The sequence below is a fragment of the Epinephelus fuscoguttatus genome, linkage group LG22 (assembly GCF_011397635.1).
Source record: "Epinephelus fuscoguttatus linkage group LG22, E.fuscoguttatus.final_Chr_v1".
In the NCBI taxonomy this organism is placed as follows: Eukaryota; Metazoa; Chordata; class Actinopteri; order Perciformes; family Serranidae; genus Epinephelus; species Epinephelus fuscoguttatus.
In genome coordinates this window covers 26,823,226-26,841,599 of record NC_064773.1, presented here as the reverse complement: position 1 = coordinate 26,841,599, position 18,374 = coordinate 26,823,226, and the positions used below count along the sequence as shown (strand labels likewise).

Below are 18,374 nucleotides of genomic sequence, written 5' to 3'. Positions count from 1 at the left end.
GGTCTTGATTGTGACCTATTTTTATATATTAGCAAATAAACAATAAGGAACATTATGACTCTGGCTGCTTTGCTCTTGGCATCTGGGTTTTCAAAACTGTAAGTACTGTGACTAATATCAGATAACAAGGATGCCGAGATGATAACCATCACTGAAGTTTGACTTTGAGTTCATTCTGCATATACTGTGGGTTAGCACCACACACAATGGGAGCCATTGTAGAAGTCCCTCTAGAGCAATACTTTATGCAATGTGAGTGAAATGATGTCAGGCAGCTTGCAATTTCTGACTCTTAAGCATCACTGTTTTGGACACACATACACACACCGAAACACACTTTTCCATCATTTTCTACAACATCAGCTGCGCGTCTTTTAACCACTGACCCCATGCCATAAAGTTCCATCTGTATGTCTGTTCTCTCTCTATGCTACGACTGGTGAAAAAAAGTGTTAAACATCTGATGGTATAAATGACTACTGATCACACCTCTGATCAACAAACACTGATTATGTTGACATGCACACTAATATTCCACTATTATTCCATATATGATAATATTCTGTATTTGATATGAGTCATGTAAAAAGCAAATTTTGAATAGGTGTCAGTTGGGGTTTTTACAACAGTTTGGGACATATGACTCTTGTCTGCTTATGGTCAGTTCTGCGCATATCCATGATGTAATATACACAAACCAACTAGCATGCACAGCTGCATGTAAACAGAAGTATTAGTGGAACATTAATTTTCATTAGCAGTGTAAACAGCTTAGTAGTAAAAATGTCTTTTTTGAATAAGGGCAAAAAACAGAATATTTTGTGCATGTAAACGTAGTCACTCTTTCTCCCTGGGTGAACTCCCTGGAAGTCCCTAAACACACAACTGGGGGACACCACCAGTCAATAGTTGGGTTTCCATCCAAATGCTGCACAAATTTTGAACTGAATTTTCAGAAAATCAGCAAAAGAAAATGAAATTAATGCACTTTCCATCAACTACTGTTATGTGAATATTGACAGTTCGTTCATTTAAATAAGCAGTAGGTGGCGCTAATTCTTCAGTCAGCAAGATGACATAATTAAAAGACTTGACATGTAAAATGTAGAAGCCATCAAACTAAAAACATCCCATGGTCACAGAGCCAATAGCAAAGCTTTTCCTCAGAAGTAGCAATTTGAGAGATTTAACTTTAACACACACTTGCAGCATAAGCCCAACTCCATTTTATAATAGGACAGTAACAGTGTGAGGGACTTCTGTAATGGCTGCTGCTTTACAATAACTAATAACTGACCTTGTTGGGAATTTGCCAGCTTTTACCCCATGTACTCCATCTTAGAGTTGGTAACAAGCAGAGGTGAGACCAAGTCATTGATTTGCAAGTCACAAGTCAGTCTCAGCTCTTTGCAATCAAGTGCCGAGTCAGGTCAAGTCAAGTCAACACAGACAAGTCTCACAAAAAGTCCAAAGTTAAGACAAGTCCCAGGTCAGGTACCAAGTCCTAAACTTTGAGTTTTGAGTCCTAAACAAGCCATAATGTGCTCTTCACCAAATGTGGCATTTAACAAAGAGTAACACATTTACAAAAATCATGACTGCTTTTTAAAATTTGTACCTGTTTGTTACAACATGTTTATTGGAAGTTGTTGCATCTTCATCTTAATTCTTTGTTGACCACCACATAGATTTTGTAAAAGAACAAAGTTATCTTTGGTATCTTTGGTATCCAATTGGCGTTCAGTAATGTGACATAAGTTTTGTATGACAGCATCTGGTCAACTTGACTGGATGCTGTTGGATTGGGTCAAATAAATAGGATCATCTGGGGAATTACATGTCGACTTGCTGGGAATGAATAGTGTTAATGTTAGCTGATTCAGGAATTGATTCGTGGCACACTTTTGAAATAACATGATGCTTTTGTAGTCCTTGGGATTGGGGAATGGTATAAAATATTTTCAAGTCAAAAGGCTAAGGTCCAAGTGGAGTCATGAGTCGCCGGTGTTTAAGTCCAGGTGCAGTTGCAAGTCTTTTTTCATTTTGTTAACTCAGGTCTAAAGTCATCAAATAATGTCATGTGACTCAAGTCCACACCTCTGATCATAAGTAAAGCAGGTGGTCAAAATATAACTTTAAGGAGGATTGTATTATTTGTCTTAATATAATAAAGTATCACTGAAGTAATGTACTATTTGTCACAATTTTTCAAAATTTGTAAAGGGAATTTGTTAATGAGATGTTTCCAACTGTAAGAAATATAGCTTTTTTATTAATGGAAAGAAACAAAAACAGCTTATGATATCAGTTGAGAGTAAAACATGGTGAACAGAGTCAAGGTGGTTTGATGACTGTCAGTCACTGCCAGCAGATTCCACAAGAGGAATTCCTATTTTTTATTTGGTCAAAACTGTCTCCCAGAAGAATGAATGGATGTAAGTGGTGTATTACAACATACAGTAAGAATATGGTCAATTGTGGGCGCAGTGTAAAATCTGAAATCAGTGTTTCGGTCATAAGATGCCTCATACCTCATTACAGGGCAACGCTAAGAATTTGGGCTGTAGGACAGAACAGGCCCCAGTCACTTTTTAGGTTTGCCCGCAGAACATATGCAGCAACCGCTGCCTGTGAGTTACCATGTCCTATCTCTCTGCTCTGCAGCCACACTGGTCAAGGCACATGTAAAGTCTTACTGTGGAGCACCTTTGCAGCCCAGCTTTGTATTATAGTCTCAAAATGAGTTGTTTCATTCCTTTTTTTTATAGACATTTTCTTCCTTTTGAAGAAGACTTCTTTCAATAAATAACACAATATATTCATACATCATATATAGATAGATAAACATGTATAAACTACATGCATTTTATATAATTTAAATAATTTATATGTACAGTTCCCCCTCACACACTCCCTCCCTCCCTAGCCCCTCTCAAACGAGTTCTTCTGTAACAGCAGCGCTGCACCGGCTTGTGGATTTGCAGCACATCAATGTGAAATATCATTTAAGTGGACCCAAGATTTCTTCAGTAGAAGCATCATTTTATTTTATAGCAGAGTGTTGCTTTTCACCACCATGACGCATACTCCTGTGGTGGAGAGCACTGTCATCAGGAAATAAAATCCTATACAGGAAGTAGAATTCCAAACATGTAGTCCCCAGCAGGGCTGGTATTGTTTTGTTTACGTCCTATGACGTTTCCTTGACAAAGCGCAGACGCAGGAAGTGTCTATACGTATCCACCTCCAGCTCACTAAATTGCGAACCTGCGTCAGCGCTCGAACATAAGTCTGGGTAGTCTTGCACTGCGAGTTCCAGTTCTTGTCATCGATGCCCCTGCAGCCACCTTTGAAAGGCCTGGGGGTCCGACAGCGTGTCTCATAAAAGTACTGTTTGATGTCCTTTGTGGCACTGGTTCTAATTTTGCCCAGAACAGTGACGGGCTCCCCCCTGGTGTCCACTGCTTGGGTTTTATCCGTCACCCACTGACTCTCGCTGTCACACACAGAATATTCCCCACGATAGCTCCTGTGTTCAGCGTGACGCTTCTTTCTTGTCTTGTTTCCAGCTGCCCCGCCATCCAGTCCATCGGTCACGTAATCGTCTGAGAGGTACAGTGGCGGCGGCTGCAGTGGTGGCCGATCACTCAGCAACACCCGAGGTGAGTTGTACCGCTTATGCTGCCTTAGAAAGTCTGAGTTTAGCAGCATCACCTGCCGGTCAACCACACTGTCGCTGCTCCCGCCACTGCGACCCCCCATCCCCCACTGCTCTGCATCACCCTCCTCCTCTAAAGGAAAGTTTGCACTGAGGAGAGGAGGCAGCGTGTCCTGGGGCTCAGTGTCCCTGCTTTTCCCCTGTTGGCTCTGGTTCCCCCGGGTCTTCCCCCTCGTCAGGTCAGCCTGAAGCAGCTGGATGATAAGGGAGTTTAAGGGGTCGGGACTTGGCTGCTGCTGCTGCTGCTGCTGCTGCTGTTGTCCCTGGCGACTGCTGTCCATGTTGGTTGCCTGGATACCATAGAGGTACACGAGGACCATCACATACAACAGGATGGACATCACTAGATTCACCTGTAAGATCTGCAGAAAGAAAGAGAAAAAAAATTAAGAGATGTGCTTTACAGGAATTAGAACATTAGTCCCTTTCCTCCAATCGAATCTGTGAGGTGCACTCTCCCAAGTGGGCACAGGAGTGTTACAGGGTGGAGGGAGAGAGGTGAGGCAAAGATAAAGTATGAGGTAAAACTCGAAAGGTTGCATGCCATTTTTCTAAAAACCCCAGGAAGTTGATTACTGTATTTTGGCCCACTGATTTGGCCCACTTGTCAACACGGTCAGCAGTTGCAACAGCAGCAGCAACTGTAATAAATTCAGTATAACTTACTTCCTAATGATATAATGATCTCAAAAGTCATAACTTAAGAATTTGCTTGAGAATCCTCACTTTCAAAGTTTTCATTGGCATCAGAGTAATCCACTGACAGCGATCTGTACATCTATGTTTACATTGCACTCACAAACCTCTAAGAGCTAGTTCAGCATACATTTGTGGCTTTGTGGAAATGTTTGGCTTGAACTCAGTTACCACACTGTAAATAACAACAGCAGTGTGTGTGTGTGTGTGTGTGTGTGTGTGTGTGTGTCTTGGTAGAACACACAGTTATGGGAACTAACGTGCTGCAACATGTACAACATACCATGTGGCCATAAAACACCCATAATTCTGTTCAGAGTATTCCAGGAAAACGCCTGGCACAAGCATCTTAAAGGCACACACGCACTTTGTCGCATTGCCATAGCGTGTCTGTCTCTTTTTAAAAGCATGAGTTACCTATAGTGATTGTTTTTAAAATGTATTTGTAGTTTACTTTTTGGAGCAGCAGTTTTATGATGGAAAGGTTCCTGGTTGAAATCCTCGGACCAGCAGGATGATTCTGAAAGGTTACGCCCTGCTTCATATTGAACAGCGATACCAGTACCAATACCTGTATCCTTAAAATGATACAGATACCTATAGATTACTTCATGCAATACCCATAATGTGAATGAAATGGGAAACACTTTGATGGCATCTTGGCAGGCCGAACTGCCAACCCTGTCAGTCTTACATGCTCGACTTCACCACACCTCAGTATAGGTGTAGGAGTCTGAGCTCTGCACAAAATTTGGCCGATACCTTAAAGGTATCCGGCATCATATTCAGCCCTATCTTTTAGCAAAAAAAACAGAAAATGTACATTGTAATTTTTCTATTGTTAAGATATGAAACACTGAACACTCATCATTCTTAGTCTAAACAAATTCATATAGCCTACTTATAACACTTAGCTTGTCATACCTTGACAGTTTCGACGACTGCATTTGTCATCATCATCAGAAGCGTCACGTGATGTGGTGACGTGTCTGACAACCTGGATAAAACATCTACAGGACACGTCACCGCAACATCACGTGACGCTTCTGATGATGACAGCAGTCATCGAAACTGTCAAGGTATGACAAAACAACACTCAAGCCTGTAATAAGAACCATATCAAGCTAACTCATCATTCTTGTTTAGCTATCTTTACAATTCCTTGACAGATACTTTAGAAAAACATGAAAAATACACTTTTTTCTGCAGTAGTTTTGGAAATGTTGATCGGAGATTGCATTACCCCAAGCCATGGCTCTTTTCTTACTTCCTCCAGCCGAAACCAAAAATGTTACCGAGACAAGCCCTACCTGAAGTGTCTATTCTTACTACAGTACATCTTGGCTCAGGTTATACTCTCAGCCTCGGTTCTCTGAATGGTGACATATACTCAGTAATCTGCTCAAACCTGAATGAGTTCCAGCTTTCTCAGTTTGTTTGTCTCTTTCACAGAATTCCACTCCCAGGAGAGTTTAAAAACCCCAGCGGTGATCAGTAGGAGATCTGCAAGCATTTCTCTAATGTTTGTGTATGTCAGGTGCACAAAAGCAGATGTTTCAGCACCATATGCTTGTTTCCAATCAGCATGGGTCAGGATGTACATGTGGTGTGAACCTTAGGGAAGATACATCGTCACTCCCCAGGTCTCGGAAAAGCTGTTTGTTGCTGTTGCTTTGTTTTTCACTAAAGCTCATTCATAAACTTCCACATGTAAGCACCCCCAAGTGCAGGCACTGTCTTCTACTGTCGGCCATCAGATAGTTTGATAGAAAGACACTTGTTAATCCCACTATTAAACCTGCAATTACTGATATTTCAGCCACTTGGGGCAGCAGAAACAAACTGTACACATAGCACTGATATATAATCCCCTTAAAGTTCAGCAAGTTCCCTCACTTGCACATCAGGCAGACACAGAGCAACATTAGCAGTGTTTGTGGCCACCTGACAAATATAAATCCAGTATTCTCGCTAACTTTAGCTCTGTTTTGGTCTCCACCATTTCCTGAGGGAAATATCAGGTTCTTTAGCTGCTAAATGCTTCACCAGCAAGGTACTTACTTCATGTGACTGCCATTTGGTGCTGGACAGGGCAGCATACAATAAGTTTAACAGAGCTTTTTAACTGAAAACCTCTGTCTGCTGTGGATGAAAATGATACTGATAGGAGCTGTGAGACTGAACCGATGCAGTAAAGCTGTGGACCAAAAACAAAAAGCTAAAAGATGATGTTGTGGATTTGTCACTTTGAGCAACCCCCGTTGAAATAAGTAGTTTGCACATTTTCCATTGTTAAGATAAAAATATTGATCATACAGCTGCGTGAAAAAGATACTGCCTGCTGCAATACTAAGGAACAATAAACATGTTTGGTAACTTTCAAATGTCACCCTAGTGTTTGTGGTTTGTGAGAACTATGTCGGTCATGTTGAATGAAGTGAAGCACACTTGCCTATGTGCAATATATTGACAGCTGTAGTACATCAACCTAGTCTCACTTCCAGGGCGTCAAAAAATGCCACATGGGCAGTGGTCCCTCACGTCAGGTATTGTACAGACGCACAATGCACCCTTTAGTGTCTGTAATGTAAACTCCTCTGTCATTATTAGATGTTTAGAGCAATGGACATGGTATAAAGGGTAAGAAAGTCTGCTTAAGGTGGGCGGTAGGGGAGGTGAATGGTCCAACGTGCACAGGGCATTGACCCAGGAGACTAGGAGACCACTGTCCTGTGTGGAACTACAAGTCAAAGTTGAGTTTTTTTGTAATTTTGAGTCATTAGTCAGTCGTTAGTTACGTTATGTTTTTCTAACCCTTACCAATTAGGCTAGGTTTGTTGCCTAAACCTCACCGTCAATCACCTGTGTCAAGGTACAACACATCAGGCTGCCCCCTGGTGTCACTGTATGCTGAAGGCAGCCTTTTGCATTGTATCTTGATTTCAACCCAAGCGTCAAAATATGATGAGTAGGGATGATATCATGTTCAGATACAAGTAAAGTATTTCTCAACTTCTCTGCTGCTCTTCTTTCAACTCTTCTATCCATTTTCCAGCTGCTTTACGATCCTCAAAGATGAGTTGTTCTCATGTTGTATTGTGGCCAAAATGACTAGTTGGGTTGACGCACTACATGATTGTGTAACCGCAGAGGTTTCCCACAGCTGTTTAGAGCAGGAGTGGGCCACCTCTGCTAAATTAACAACTGCCTCAAATTTTTTTCACTTCTTTTTAACGTTAACTACCACGAAAAGGACAGAGGCTTCTTTGTGCTTCACAGCACAGGTCATGTGAGGCAGTCATGTAGGAAAAAAGTGATCACAAAAGATAAAACTTTAACCACCTCTGCTAATCCTAATTCACAAACAACAAGGTGTGCTCAGTGATTGTCTAATGGAACTGTGTAGTGGATGTAGTAAATGTGTTTGTGTAAATATCAGTATAATTATTGAGTATAATTCTGGAAAAACAAGGATGATAAAAGGATACCGTATTAGCTTGAATACAAGTTTACATGACATATCTCTTATCAGTATGTTTATATATATAGTTTTTTTTGTTATAGGCTGTCAATCCTAGCTGACGTTTCCCAGCATCCTGACTAAGTAACACTAGTATTCCCTTGAAGAAAAATGTATACAATCCATGACAAAGTCAAAGAACAAAATGACGTATCGGCATACTTTTCCCCAGTGTCATATGTAATTATAGTATTCCTATAAATAAGCAGGTGGTGATGCATGCTTTATGTTTTGGGGAAGTTGTCGCCTATGTTGCAATCTAGTGCACATAAACATGTTCACTAAACCCTCTCTGGACAAGTTAAGGTTCAAATGTCTTTCAGACAGAGGACAAACAGACGGCTACAAACAAAAAGAGGTGATTTGTTCCCATCAGCGATGTTATAGCTGGATGGTACAGCTGTTGGACAGAGGGAGAAAGGGAGGGGTATCTGTTCAGCAGCAATGTCACCTTACAATCAATGGCTCAGAAAAGGCACAAATACACAAACATAAGCGCACACACACAGACACGTGGCACATTTCTCTCTGTTTCTGTCCAAAGAGAAGTTTTAATGGAATTTATTGGAAACTCTGCACAAAGTCATGCACTTGCACAAACACACTTGTCCTTTTGCACTCTCAGGATTCTCACTGACATAATGCATGCATGCACACATACTTTAACCTTGACAGTAAGTCTTAACCTTAAAACAATCCCTTCTTCTCAGTGTCATAAAGCAGTCACATATGAACACACAGGCATAACACACACACTGCTGGAATGTTCATCAGTTCAACGCCCATAATTGTACTCTCTGACTCACAATGGAAAACAACAAGGATATATATATATATATATATATATATATATATATATACACACATATATATATATAAAATATATATATATACATATATATGTATATATATATATATGTGTATATATATAAAATATATATATATACATATATATGTATATATATATGTATATATGTAAATATATATGTATGTATGTATGTATGTATGTATATATATATATATATATATATATCCATTGTCAAAAGCTGGCACCTACATTACCCACAATGCAACATGACTGCCAACTGAACATATTAAGGATAAATTCATTATTAGTGAGCTATTAATTTATTCGTAGATGGCAGTGAACAAACACATAAAACTGTGCAGCCCAGACACAGACACTGACACAAAAGCATTACCTACATGCTAAATCAGCAGAGTTTTCATTAGTTTATAAAATGTGAATTTAAGAAAAAAAATAAAATTTAAAAAAAGCATCTGCATCTAAAGGAACACTTCCCAACAAAATGACAATTTGCAAATCAATTTTGAACGAAGAATCCAAAAAAAAGGAGAGAAAATCCTTGATTAATTGAAAGAAAAGGGGGTTGTATTTAACATCAGCAAAACTATATTAAAACAGCTGTTTACAAACTCTCAAACAACTTGTGCAGTAAAATGATGTTTTGATCTAGATTTTCTGTTGTAAAACGTGGCTCCCTTTTACTCCAATTCACATTGAATTTTCTCTGTTTTTGGATTCTTCGTTCACTGTGCACCCATGTGAGAAAAACAGTTTTCTTCACAAATTCAAAGTAACACCGGGTGAGTACAAATGGTCATTTTATGGGTGAACCATTCCTTTAAAAACTCATCTTGATGCTGTGAACTTTATTAATATTTGGTGTGCTTTATGTTTGTCCCTTGCAACTCTGCTCCTCAGCCTGAAACAACCTGCAGCTAAGAGAAGCAGATGTGACATTTGCCACTTAATGTGACATGGACACAACATTTGAGTTTTCACTGAATTTCTTTGCCTTTGCTTTGGTGATTAAATCCAAATGTATGAATAAAGATCTCTTTGTAAATCAGGCGCCTGCCCCGTGAAAACTGCATCCAGTGAGACAAATTAATTTTTCTTCCTGCTGCCATAATCACTGCCATAAAAACCCTGACTGTAGTTTATGATGTTGACATTCAGGCTTTTGAAGGCTAACGGAGCACAGACAGTGGGTGAGCAATAACTGCCTCAGTGGGCAGGGTGACAATGACACTGTGTGTGTGTGCGTGTGCTGTGTGCATTTCTATGCTTATTGTAGGAACAAATATCAGCACAAGGACAGGGAAATAAGGAAACACCCTCCCAGTGAGGACACTTTGCCCGTCCTCACCTCTGCAAGAAGTTATTTTAGGACAAGGACTAGAGTTTAGGTTTGGGCTTATAATTAGGTGTTAGTTTGAGGTAAATGAAAGTCAAACTGTATGTGTGAGTGAGATAAAGGAAGAAAGAAAAAGGCTGACAGATGTTTATGCTCCTGAAAGATAAAATGCAATAAAATATATTGGTGTGCAGCCACAGATTGTCAGGATATTACGAGTCCACCTGTTTCAAAGGCATCAAGGTGAAACTCAGTTTAGTTTTGTCCCTTTCTTTCAGATGACCTTTGCATGAAACTCAGATCTGGAGGCAGCATGAATATGGAGACACGTCGATGGAAATACAAACAAGGTATGTGTATGTACAGTAAAGGAATCCGTATGCTTCATATGAAGGGCTTGTTAGATTGTTTAACAGTATTTGACAGAGCTTCATGTGCATTACCACCACCCTCTAGACTCAGATATGATACCACCACAATCTAAACTAAGATAAGATAAGATTTATCCCAAAGAAAATTGCTGTGTGGCATTAAATTACAAAGTAGGAAAGACTGCATATGTAAAGTGGGTAATTATAAAATATACGATAAGGTGCAAATCTGAAATACACAATGCCAAAAAATATAAACAGGTTAATGGTAAGGATATGTATGTACAGTACAATATCAAATCTGAAGTACATTAAGTGTATATAGTTAATTAAGAATGTTCATGATTATGCACATAATGTCCCATTTTTCAACATTATGTCCAGGAGCCAGACACGGTAAACATCCAGGGCAAAGCCCAAACCTGAAGGGGTTCTGGGGTGTGCTTCACCCCAGAGATTTTTTTTTTCTATTAACGGCAGCTATATGCACTATTTTTCAAGTTATTTGAGAAAATAGAATGCCTTACAATCTGTACATCATATGGGAAAAACATGATAGTTGACAAGGAAAGAAAACATCCTGTAGAGCCTACAATCTATTTTCTATCTGTTCACCAACTGTCTTAATCATTGTGAAATCATAGCACTACAAATGTTGAGGACTTGCCACCTAAAAGGGCCAACAATTGGATGACTTTACTATTTTAAGGCACAACATACAGTAGGTAAGGTAGAAATTTGACATAAACATTACTAATAAAGAAATAATAGGACTTTTGCTCCACTGATTAGCCAGTCCAGTCAGGTAGACTGAAGGTAAATGACACAAAGTTGAAGGTATTTTGAAAATATTCAGGGCTGGAGCCCCAGACGCCACCCCCTCGCTCCACCACTGATAACGTCCCAAACTGGAGTACTGAACTGGCGTAGCATTAATCCAAATCTCTAAGCTGTCCAGGAAAACCAAGACAGATTGCAGTCAGATTTGTGATTTAGTTAATATGGCAGCATAGATAGTATGTGGCTAAATTTTAACAAGAGTATAATTAATCAAACCTGGATTTTGTCCAGGTGTGAGACACTTGAAATGGAGCCCTTTTTAAATTCTTCACAAACTGCATCTGTCAAGGAATGCCTTGAGGAGAGACTTTTGAAAAGTGTGCACAGTTAGTCCCATTTGTACAATGCAACATGTCTCTCCTCCCTCTGCGATTGCTTTTTTCTTCACCCTTGAATGTGGCCTTTCGGAGCAGGTATAAACACTTTTACCTTTAGACATGTTTGAACAACCCTGCTTAAAAACAAGTCTGTTTCAAGGATACCCCAACCTCTACTCACTGTAACTGCTGACCCAGCTGTCAGTTGAAACTGATATTTGATGAGGTCACAACTTGGCTTACAACTTTGTGACTCTAAAATGTCACATTCCCTTGAATTACTAAAAGTAGTGTTGCCTCAAGCTTGAGGTCTGAGCAAGTTCAAGATTTTCTGGTGGGTTGAAATTGTTCCAAAAAGGTCAGAACCTTTTCTTAGCCCACAAAGGACCATGTCATTCAAAGCTGTGGCAATCACCAAAACATTGCTTCAACTGAATCTGATTCAGTGCGTGTTGGTCTGTGTGCAAACTGTAGATGACGACAGGAGCAGGTTTAGGCAAGAAGCATCCGAAGCCTCGGGTATCTCAGGATTCCTCACGTTCATCTAGTCATCTGAGATTCTGTGTTTCAGTGTTTGGGACAGGAAATTCATAACCCATGACAAACCTGTTTTAGGAAGAGGTAACCATCAACAATCTCTTTTCCTTAAACTGACTTTTCTCCTCGAACAAGAGGGAAGTCATCACAGTAAGCGTGTTTAAAAGAAAAAAATTCACTGCGTGCCTCTGAGCATTGTGCTTCACACTTAAATGGGTAGTTGCTCAAGGAAAATATATTTTTCATGTGACATTCAGATGGTACTGTAGCCTGAAAATAGTCACAGATCTGGGTGAAACTGGAATGCAGGGTTTTGGATCTTTGTCGCCTTGCACCACCACAGCGCCCCATGTGACTCCTGTTAATTTAACTTGAATATTGCCTAAATGCTCTGGCTTATTCTGTTGCCAGTAAACCAGACCACTAATTTTAACTTAACCACTTCTTTTAGAATATGAGAACTCTAGGGCAGCTCTCCAGCCAGAAATCTGTCATAATGATGAATGGCACAATAAGAAGACAAGAGGACAAGAGGAGAGAAATTTTCCTCTACTAGATTTGTTCCTACATGACATGACTTGTGACATAGAGGTGGGTGATGTGGCCAAAATCTTGGTATATATTTTATATCAGGGTAACAGTATTTATGATGATACAGTAATTGCTCTGCAAATTCAATTGATATATCGTTAAAATGAACCATACCATTATATTTGACTATTTTTACCGGCTGTGACAACGTCACCACAGCTGGTATTGTTTTCAGTCTCTGTGTGTGTGTCATTATGGGAAATGTGGTCCTGGTGGCACCAATTGCAGCCGGAGCTGCCACAGATGGCAGTAGAATATACAGTATTTGCTTGGTGTTTATATGTCTGTCTGTCTGTCTGTGGACAGATTTTAACAATGCAATAACTGCATCCATGCAAAATGCAGTCATGAAACTTTACAGGTGAGTAGTTGAGATCAAAATAAAGGTTGAGTTTGATGATGGGTGTGGTCCGAGCAAAAGGTTAGGAAGTACAGGGGGTAGGAGGTAGAGTAGGCCATTGGACCCCCACTTTATGCCCCTGCCTGACATTCGTTTTAAGGCGTGGATCGCTGTATTGTGGCTGAAGTGATCCAACCGCAAGATGGTCTCCAGCCTTCTTTTATTTATAACTTTCATACAAACAGAGACAACAAAGACTCACCAAAGACTCAAAACAGTTCAACTAAAATTCTTTCAAAGCGGAAGTTTTAAGTTTCATGAGAAAGATAATTCCATGTGTTACAGGTTTCTATATACAAATTCACGCTCACCCTCTATGTCTGCCCAAGTCACGTTACTTTGTGAGGCAGCTGAATTCAAGAGATCACAAAGTATAACAAGAATCACATGATCACGTGAGAATCCAGCCCGAATTTGCAACATAGCCTGCCAGGAACAGCTTTTATGTTGTCATGTTGACCTGATGCCCTAAACCAAAATGTTGAACATGATAAACATTACCTGTAAAACATCAGAGTGTTAGCATTGTTATTCTGAGCGCATTATGTTAGCATGCGGGTGTTAGCGTTTAGCCCAAAGCACCTAATGCTTCACAGCTAGTGTGGCTGTAGACTCTGAGGCCGTGTCTACACAGGCAAATTTTTCAGTCGGCCATCTCATGCATGTCTGGCAGAATAGATCTGCATCTCTTTTAACCAGTCCAGCTGTCTGCAGAGGTCACATAAAGGCTAACATGTCACTAGTGCTGTACGCTTATCATGCTGCATCTACCTCACTATAATCATGTATCATGTACATGTATCCTGATAGCCAGTGATAATGTATCATTTTCAGTCGTGGCTGTCTTTGCATCACATGCAACCCAAAACCTGCATGTGAGAGCACTTGTAACACATTTTTATTTCATAAACATGTGGTAGGCCTAATAAATTCAACCCCAATCACATTCAAGTTAACTGCACCTTGGGAGTTCAAGTTAAGTGGCCTTGGCAGACAAAACAGAAAGAAAAAAAGCAGCTTTCAAATATATCAATAGCTAAACATGGAAAAGAAGACGCGAAGATAACTTCTTTCAGGCACTTGTATCTGCTATCTCATTCTCTCAGTGACTACTCAGAGCTCTTGACCATAGATGAGGGTTTGAACGTAATTGACCAGCAAATTGAAAGAAAGAAGTCTCAGCTTAGTCTTCAACATAACAGTCCGAATAAGGCTGAAACACTGTGGTCGCTGTAGCACCCCACCTCACCCTACATTATCCCTACAGTGCCTTACCACCTTACCCTCACCATGACACTTGCCCTCATATTTGGACCTGTATCTCAGCCACCATGAGACAGAGATGCATACCCGAAACTTTAATGTTGTGACAGCTCATTAACTACCACGTGACTAAGGATGAAGTGTTTGTTCTGCTTGGGTGACTGTCGCTGACACATGAGACAGACATCTGAGGACAGGTCAGAGCATGTACCTGTACTTAAAATGTCAGCTTCATCATCCTATATTATACAAAGAGGGGGCTTTTATCTTTATTCAAATGTCAGAATCATTTGGATCATTGTTCACCTCAGGTGGTGGCAAGGGACAGAGAAGATGATTGGTTGGTAGTTGGGACAAAAGAGGAAGGGAAGTAAGGTGTGAAGAAATGGATGAAAGGAGGGGAAGAAACCATGATGAGGATAAAAGGGAGAGGTCTGAATGATGCATCATGAGGACAATTATTTGGTTCGCTGGTTTGTCATTAGGTGTGACTAGTTGTTTTTTCTGATGTGGAAAACTTTCTACAAATGAGTCAAATCAAAGTGAGTCATGTTCTGCAAGCACACGTCCAACTTTCACAAAATCCCAACTTCCTGCCCCTCTAACGCTCACCAATTAACACATTTGTTTGATGAGATATAACGTGTGTATGTAGGTTTTGTGCCTAACTACTTCTTGGCTTCAACGAGTACCCTCATGGAGTCTCAGCTGGTTGACTGGCAACTGCTTCGAGAACCTTTGGTAAAATGGCACTCGTTTTTGTACATGTTAAATAAACAAGATGTAACACAGGGCTAGGTAATAAAACATAATGATAATTACTGCAACATAATTATCTACAATAGAAATACACACTACACACTAGTTGCTACCTACTGTTAAACAGAAAAAGAACTCAACGACGAGACCAACCACCAAGCTAACACGTACAGTACCGTTAAAATGTTACAACATTCAACCAATGGTTGTCTGTCTCTATGTGTTAGCCCTGTGATACCCTGGTGACCTGTCCAGGGTGTACTGTACCCTGCATCTCGCCCACTGTTCGCTGGGAAAATGAGTGAACAGCTGTTAGCACTTTTTCAGTCTTTATGCTTCACTAAGCTAACTGACTGCTTACAGTGGCTTTATATATGTACAATGCAGACATAAGTGCAATCAATCTTACCATCTAACTGTCTGTGAGAAAGTGAATAAGTGCATCTCACAAAATGCTGATAATTTCCTTTGAATTAAAAGGAAATTTGTTGTCATTGATGCCTTGTGAGATCCAAAGATGCACATTGTATTGGTAAGTATTAGTTACTATACTGTACTGAGTACTAAACACCTACAACACAAAGACTGCAGATCCATATCGATGATCTTGGTATACAAAATGTTACACAAAACGAGAATTTAATTGTCCATATTAAACATAGCGGCTTTTTTTGGGTTTGTTTTTCATAAAACAACAAGATGTAAATAAACTAAAAGCAGTAACTATTAACAAAGAAAAGAGTTGCCATAGCTCATTCCACTGAGTAGAAATCGCTATAGGACTATGTAATGCCACAATGATCTGATGTAACTGCTCTCTTTGCATTTTAGGATGAGCACTTCCTAGAAACCAGACTTGGACAAAAGAGGATACACCCCAAGCTAAAGCCCTGCTGCCAAGGTTACCAGAACTTACTTTATTCACTTAGTTAATATAGTACACTAACAGATGTCGTGTATGTGCAACATAAAAAGTGCAGACTGGGCAAATACTTTTTTTTTACTGTATGACAAGTACAACACCAGACATGAACTGTGTGTGTGTACTGTTCTTTTTCAGCCTGTTTCCTCTCTACTTTTTCCTTTATTACTCTAATCATTACATCCTCATGTCTCTTTTTTACTACAATATCTAAATTCTGTCAAGTCCCCCCCCCCCCATCAGTCACCATTATTCAGTAACCTCAGTCAGACATGCAGAAACGACCTGCTACATACACAAAGAAAACTCAAATCTGCGTTGTATTTAATGGATTCATCAGAAGCTTTTCAGAAAGATCACATCTGTGGGGACTTTATGTTCAAATGAAGCCTCAATGCTAAAATTGAAATACGAATGTTCATGGTGAAAACCAGATTTTATTTTTAGAGGAACAAAGTTAGCAGTGTTGTCTCACCCTCTTTTGCTCCCTTCATACTGTATGTTCAGCTTTGAAGGCTCAAGTCCCATTAGGTCAGTGTCCAGCCCCCCCCCCCCCCGAGCTAACATTATCCCTTCTTCATCCGCTCATCATCTCACATGCCTATCTGCCCATATTCATCCTCACTTCACCTCTTTTCTTTCTCTATCTGCTCGTCCTTTCATCCTCCTCTAAAGCTCTATTCATCAACAAGAAGCATGTTATGTAATTCAGACCCCCCCCCAACTCTAATAACATCCTTGTTTTTGCAGAATCAATAGATTTTGGTCAATTTGCTTGGGAGATTTATTCCAAACTGTGAAAGCAACTTTTTTTCACTTAGCAAATTAAACATTGCTCAGCACTGAAAGCCCCCAAATCATTAGTCCAGTGCGCACAGAGTTTATAAAGGTACAAGTGTGCATGTTTGTAACTTCCTAAGCTTTTACTCCATCAGTCTTTTTTTCCCATTTCCCTCTCGTGTCCAAAATACCTGCGCTAATCACTCCCAAGCAAACAGAGCTGGGTAAATTGCCAAGATCCTTGGCTCACCTGCTCTCCATGTTCACTGAAGCTGTTAATCTGGTGCAAGCCTGAGCTGAAGCTTAGAGCTGCAACACAGAAAAATGCACATCATGTAAATATACAGCGAGTAGACACAAATGTGAGAGGGCAGCAGGTCCATGAGGTTGCATTCACAAAATGGCATCTCTTGCATGCGGTTAGAGCTGCAGGTAGAAGCTGCGGGCTCATGTCCTCTGAGCTTTTAACTCCTGACGGATTGATGCAGATAATCAGCCTCAGTGTGGCTGCGTCTTAGCAGCAGCACAGACGGGTTTCCTCAGCATTGACGTACTGGACGGCGGCACTCACTCTGTCTTTTTCATGTGTAGGGTGTGCAGTGGGTATTTTGTCTCTGCATGTTAACATGACTAGCCAGCTGGCTAACAGCAAAGCCAGCAGACAATAAAATAAAAGGGAAGAAACTTACATCATTAAAAATTAAAAATTCACCACCTCTAAATTAAAAGTGCTTTGAAATATGATGCTAAAGCTCAGGCCTCTTGTATTTTCTTTATTTTTTACTTCAACAGTTAGGTACCGGTTACTGGGTGTTGAGCTACTGTAAGCAAATTTAATTAAAACTGACAATCCTTATACAGAAGTAATCCCTCTCAATCACTTATGACCCACCATAAGTGTGTGGTGCTGTATTTAGCAACCAGGTAAGCAGCATGCATCCAAGAGGAAGCTACAAATTTTGCTGACACAGCACCAAAAATATGCACGTTTAGCAAAACAAAACACTAAGCAAACAAAGCTCCTTCCAAAACGAGTTAATCACTTTCACTTTCACTGGTGGTACTGTTTACAATCAGCAGCCTACAATTCCTGCATAGTGTGCCTTTAAACAGTAGTGTTGTGTAGACGCAGGTATACAGGGTATACCCAACTTTTTTGTCTTGCTGTTTACACTATACCCATCTATCAGAGGTCGTGCAATATGTGTACAGTGCACATAAAGAGGTGGCGTATCTGTGCTTTGAGTGGACCATGCGGCTCACTTAACAGTTTCAGATGCTGTGTGGACGGTTTTTGACTTTACACAACTATTTCTGTCAAAGCTATGAAAGCCTTCGAGGCATTAGGGTGTGAAAGTGCCCTGTCTTTTGAAGTCAGGTTGACTTAGATATTTCGTCCCCTTTCCACTTCCTAAGATTTACTTGATCATCCAGTATTGCCCAATACTGTATTTGCTCTTAACCCCATCTTCAAGTGTACTTTTGCTATCCAGTGTAG

The 18,374-nt window shown here is 40.1% G+C and overlaps 1 protein-coding gene across 2 annotated transcripts in view; it reads right to left on the bottom strand.

The window, feature by feature from the left end:
- Positions 1–2,925: 2,925 nt before the first annotated feature.
- Positions 2,926–18,374, bottom strand: part of ntf3 (neurotrophin 3) — a 51,725-nt gene continuing 36,276 nt past the window's right edge. The window contains exon 2 of one of the 2 annotated variants that reach the window (XM_049566713.1): positions 2,926–4,080. In XM_049566713.1, coding sequence (XP_049422670.1) covers positions 3,184–4,059 — 876 coding nt within the window. In that variant the 5' untranslated portion in view covers positions 4,060–4,080 and the 3' untranslated portion in view covers positions 2,926–3,183. The remainder of the gene's footprint in view (positions 4,081–18,374) is intronic. The other variant, XM_049566712.1, reaches the window with a different exon arrangement.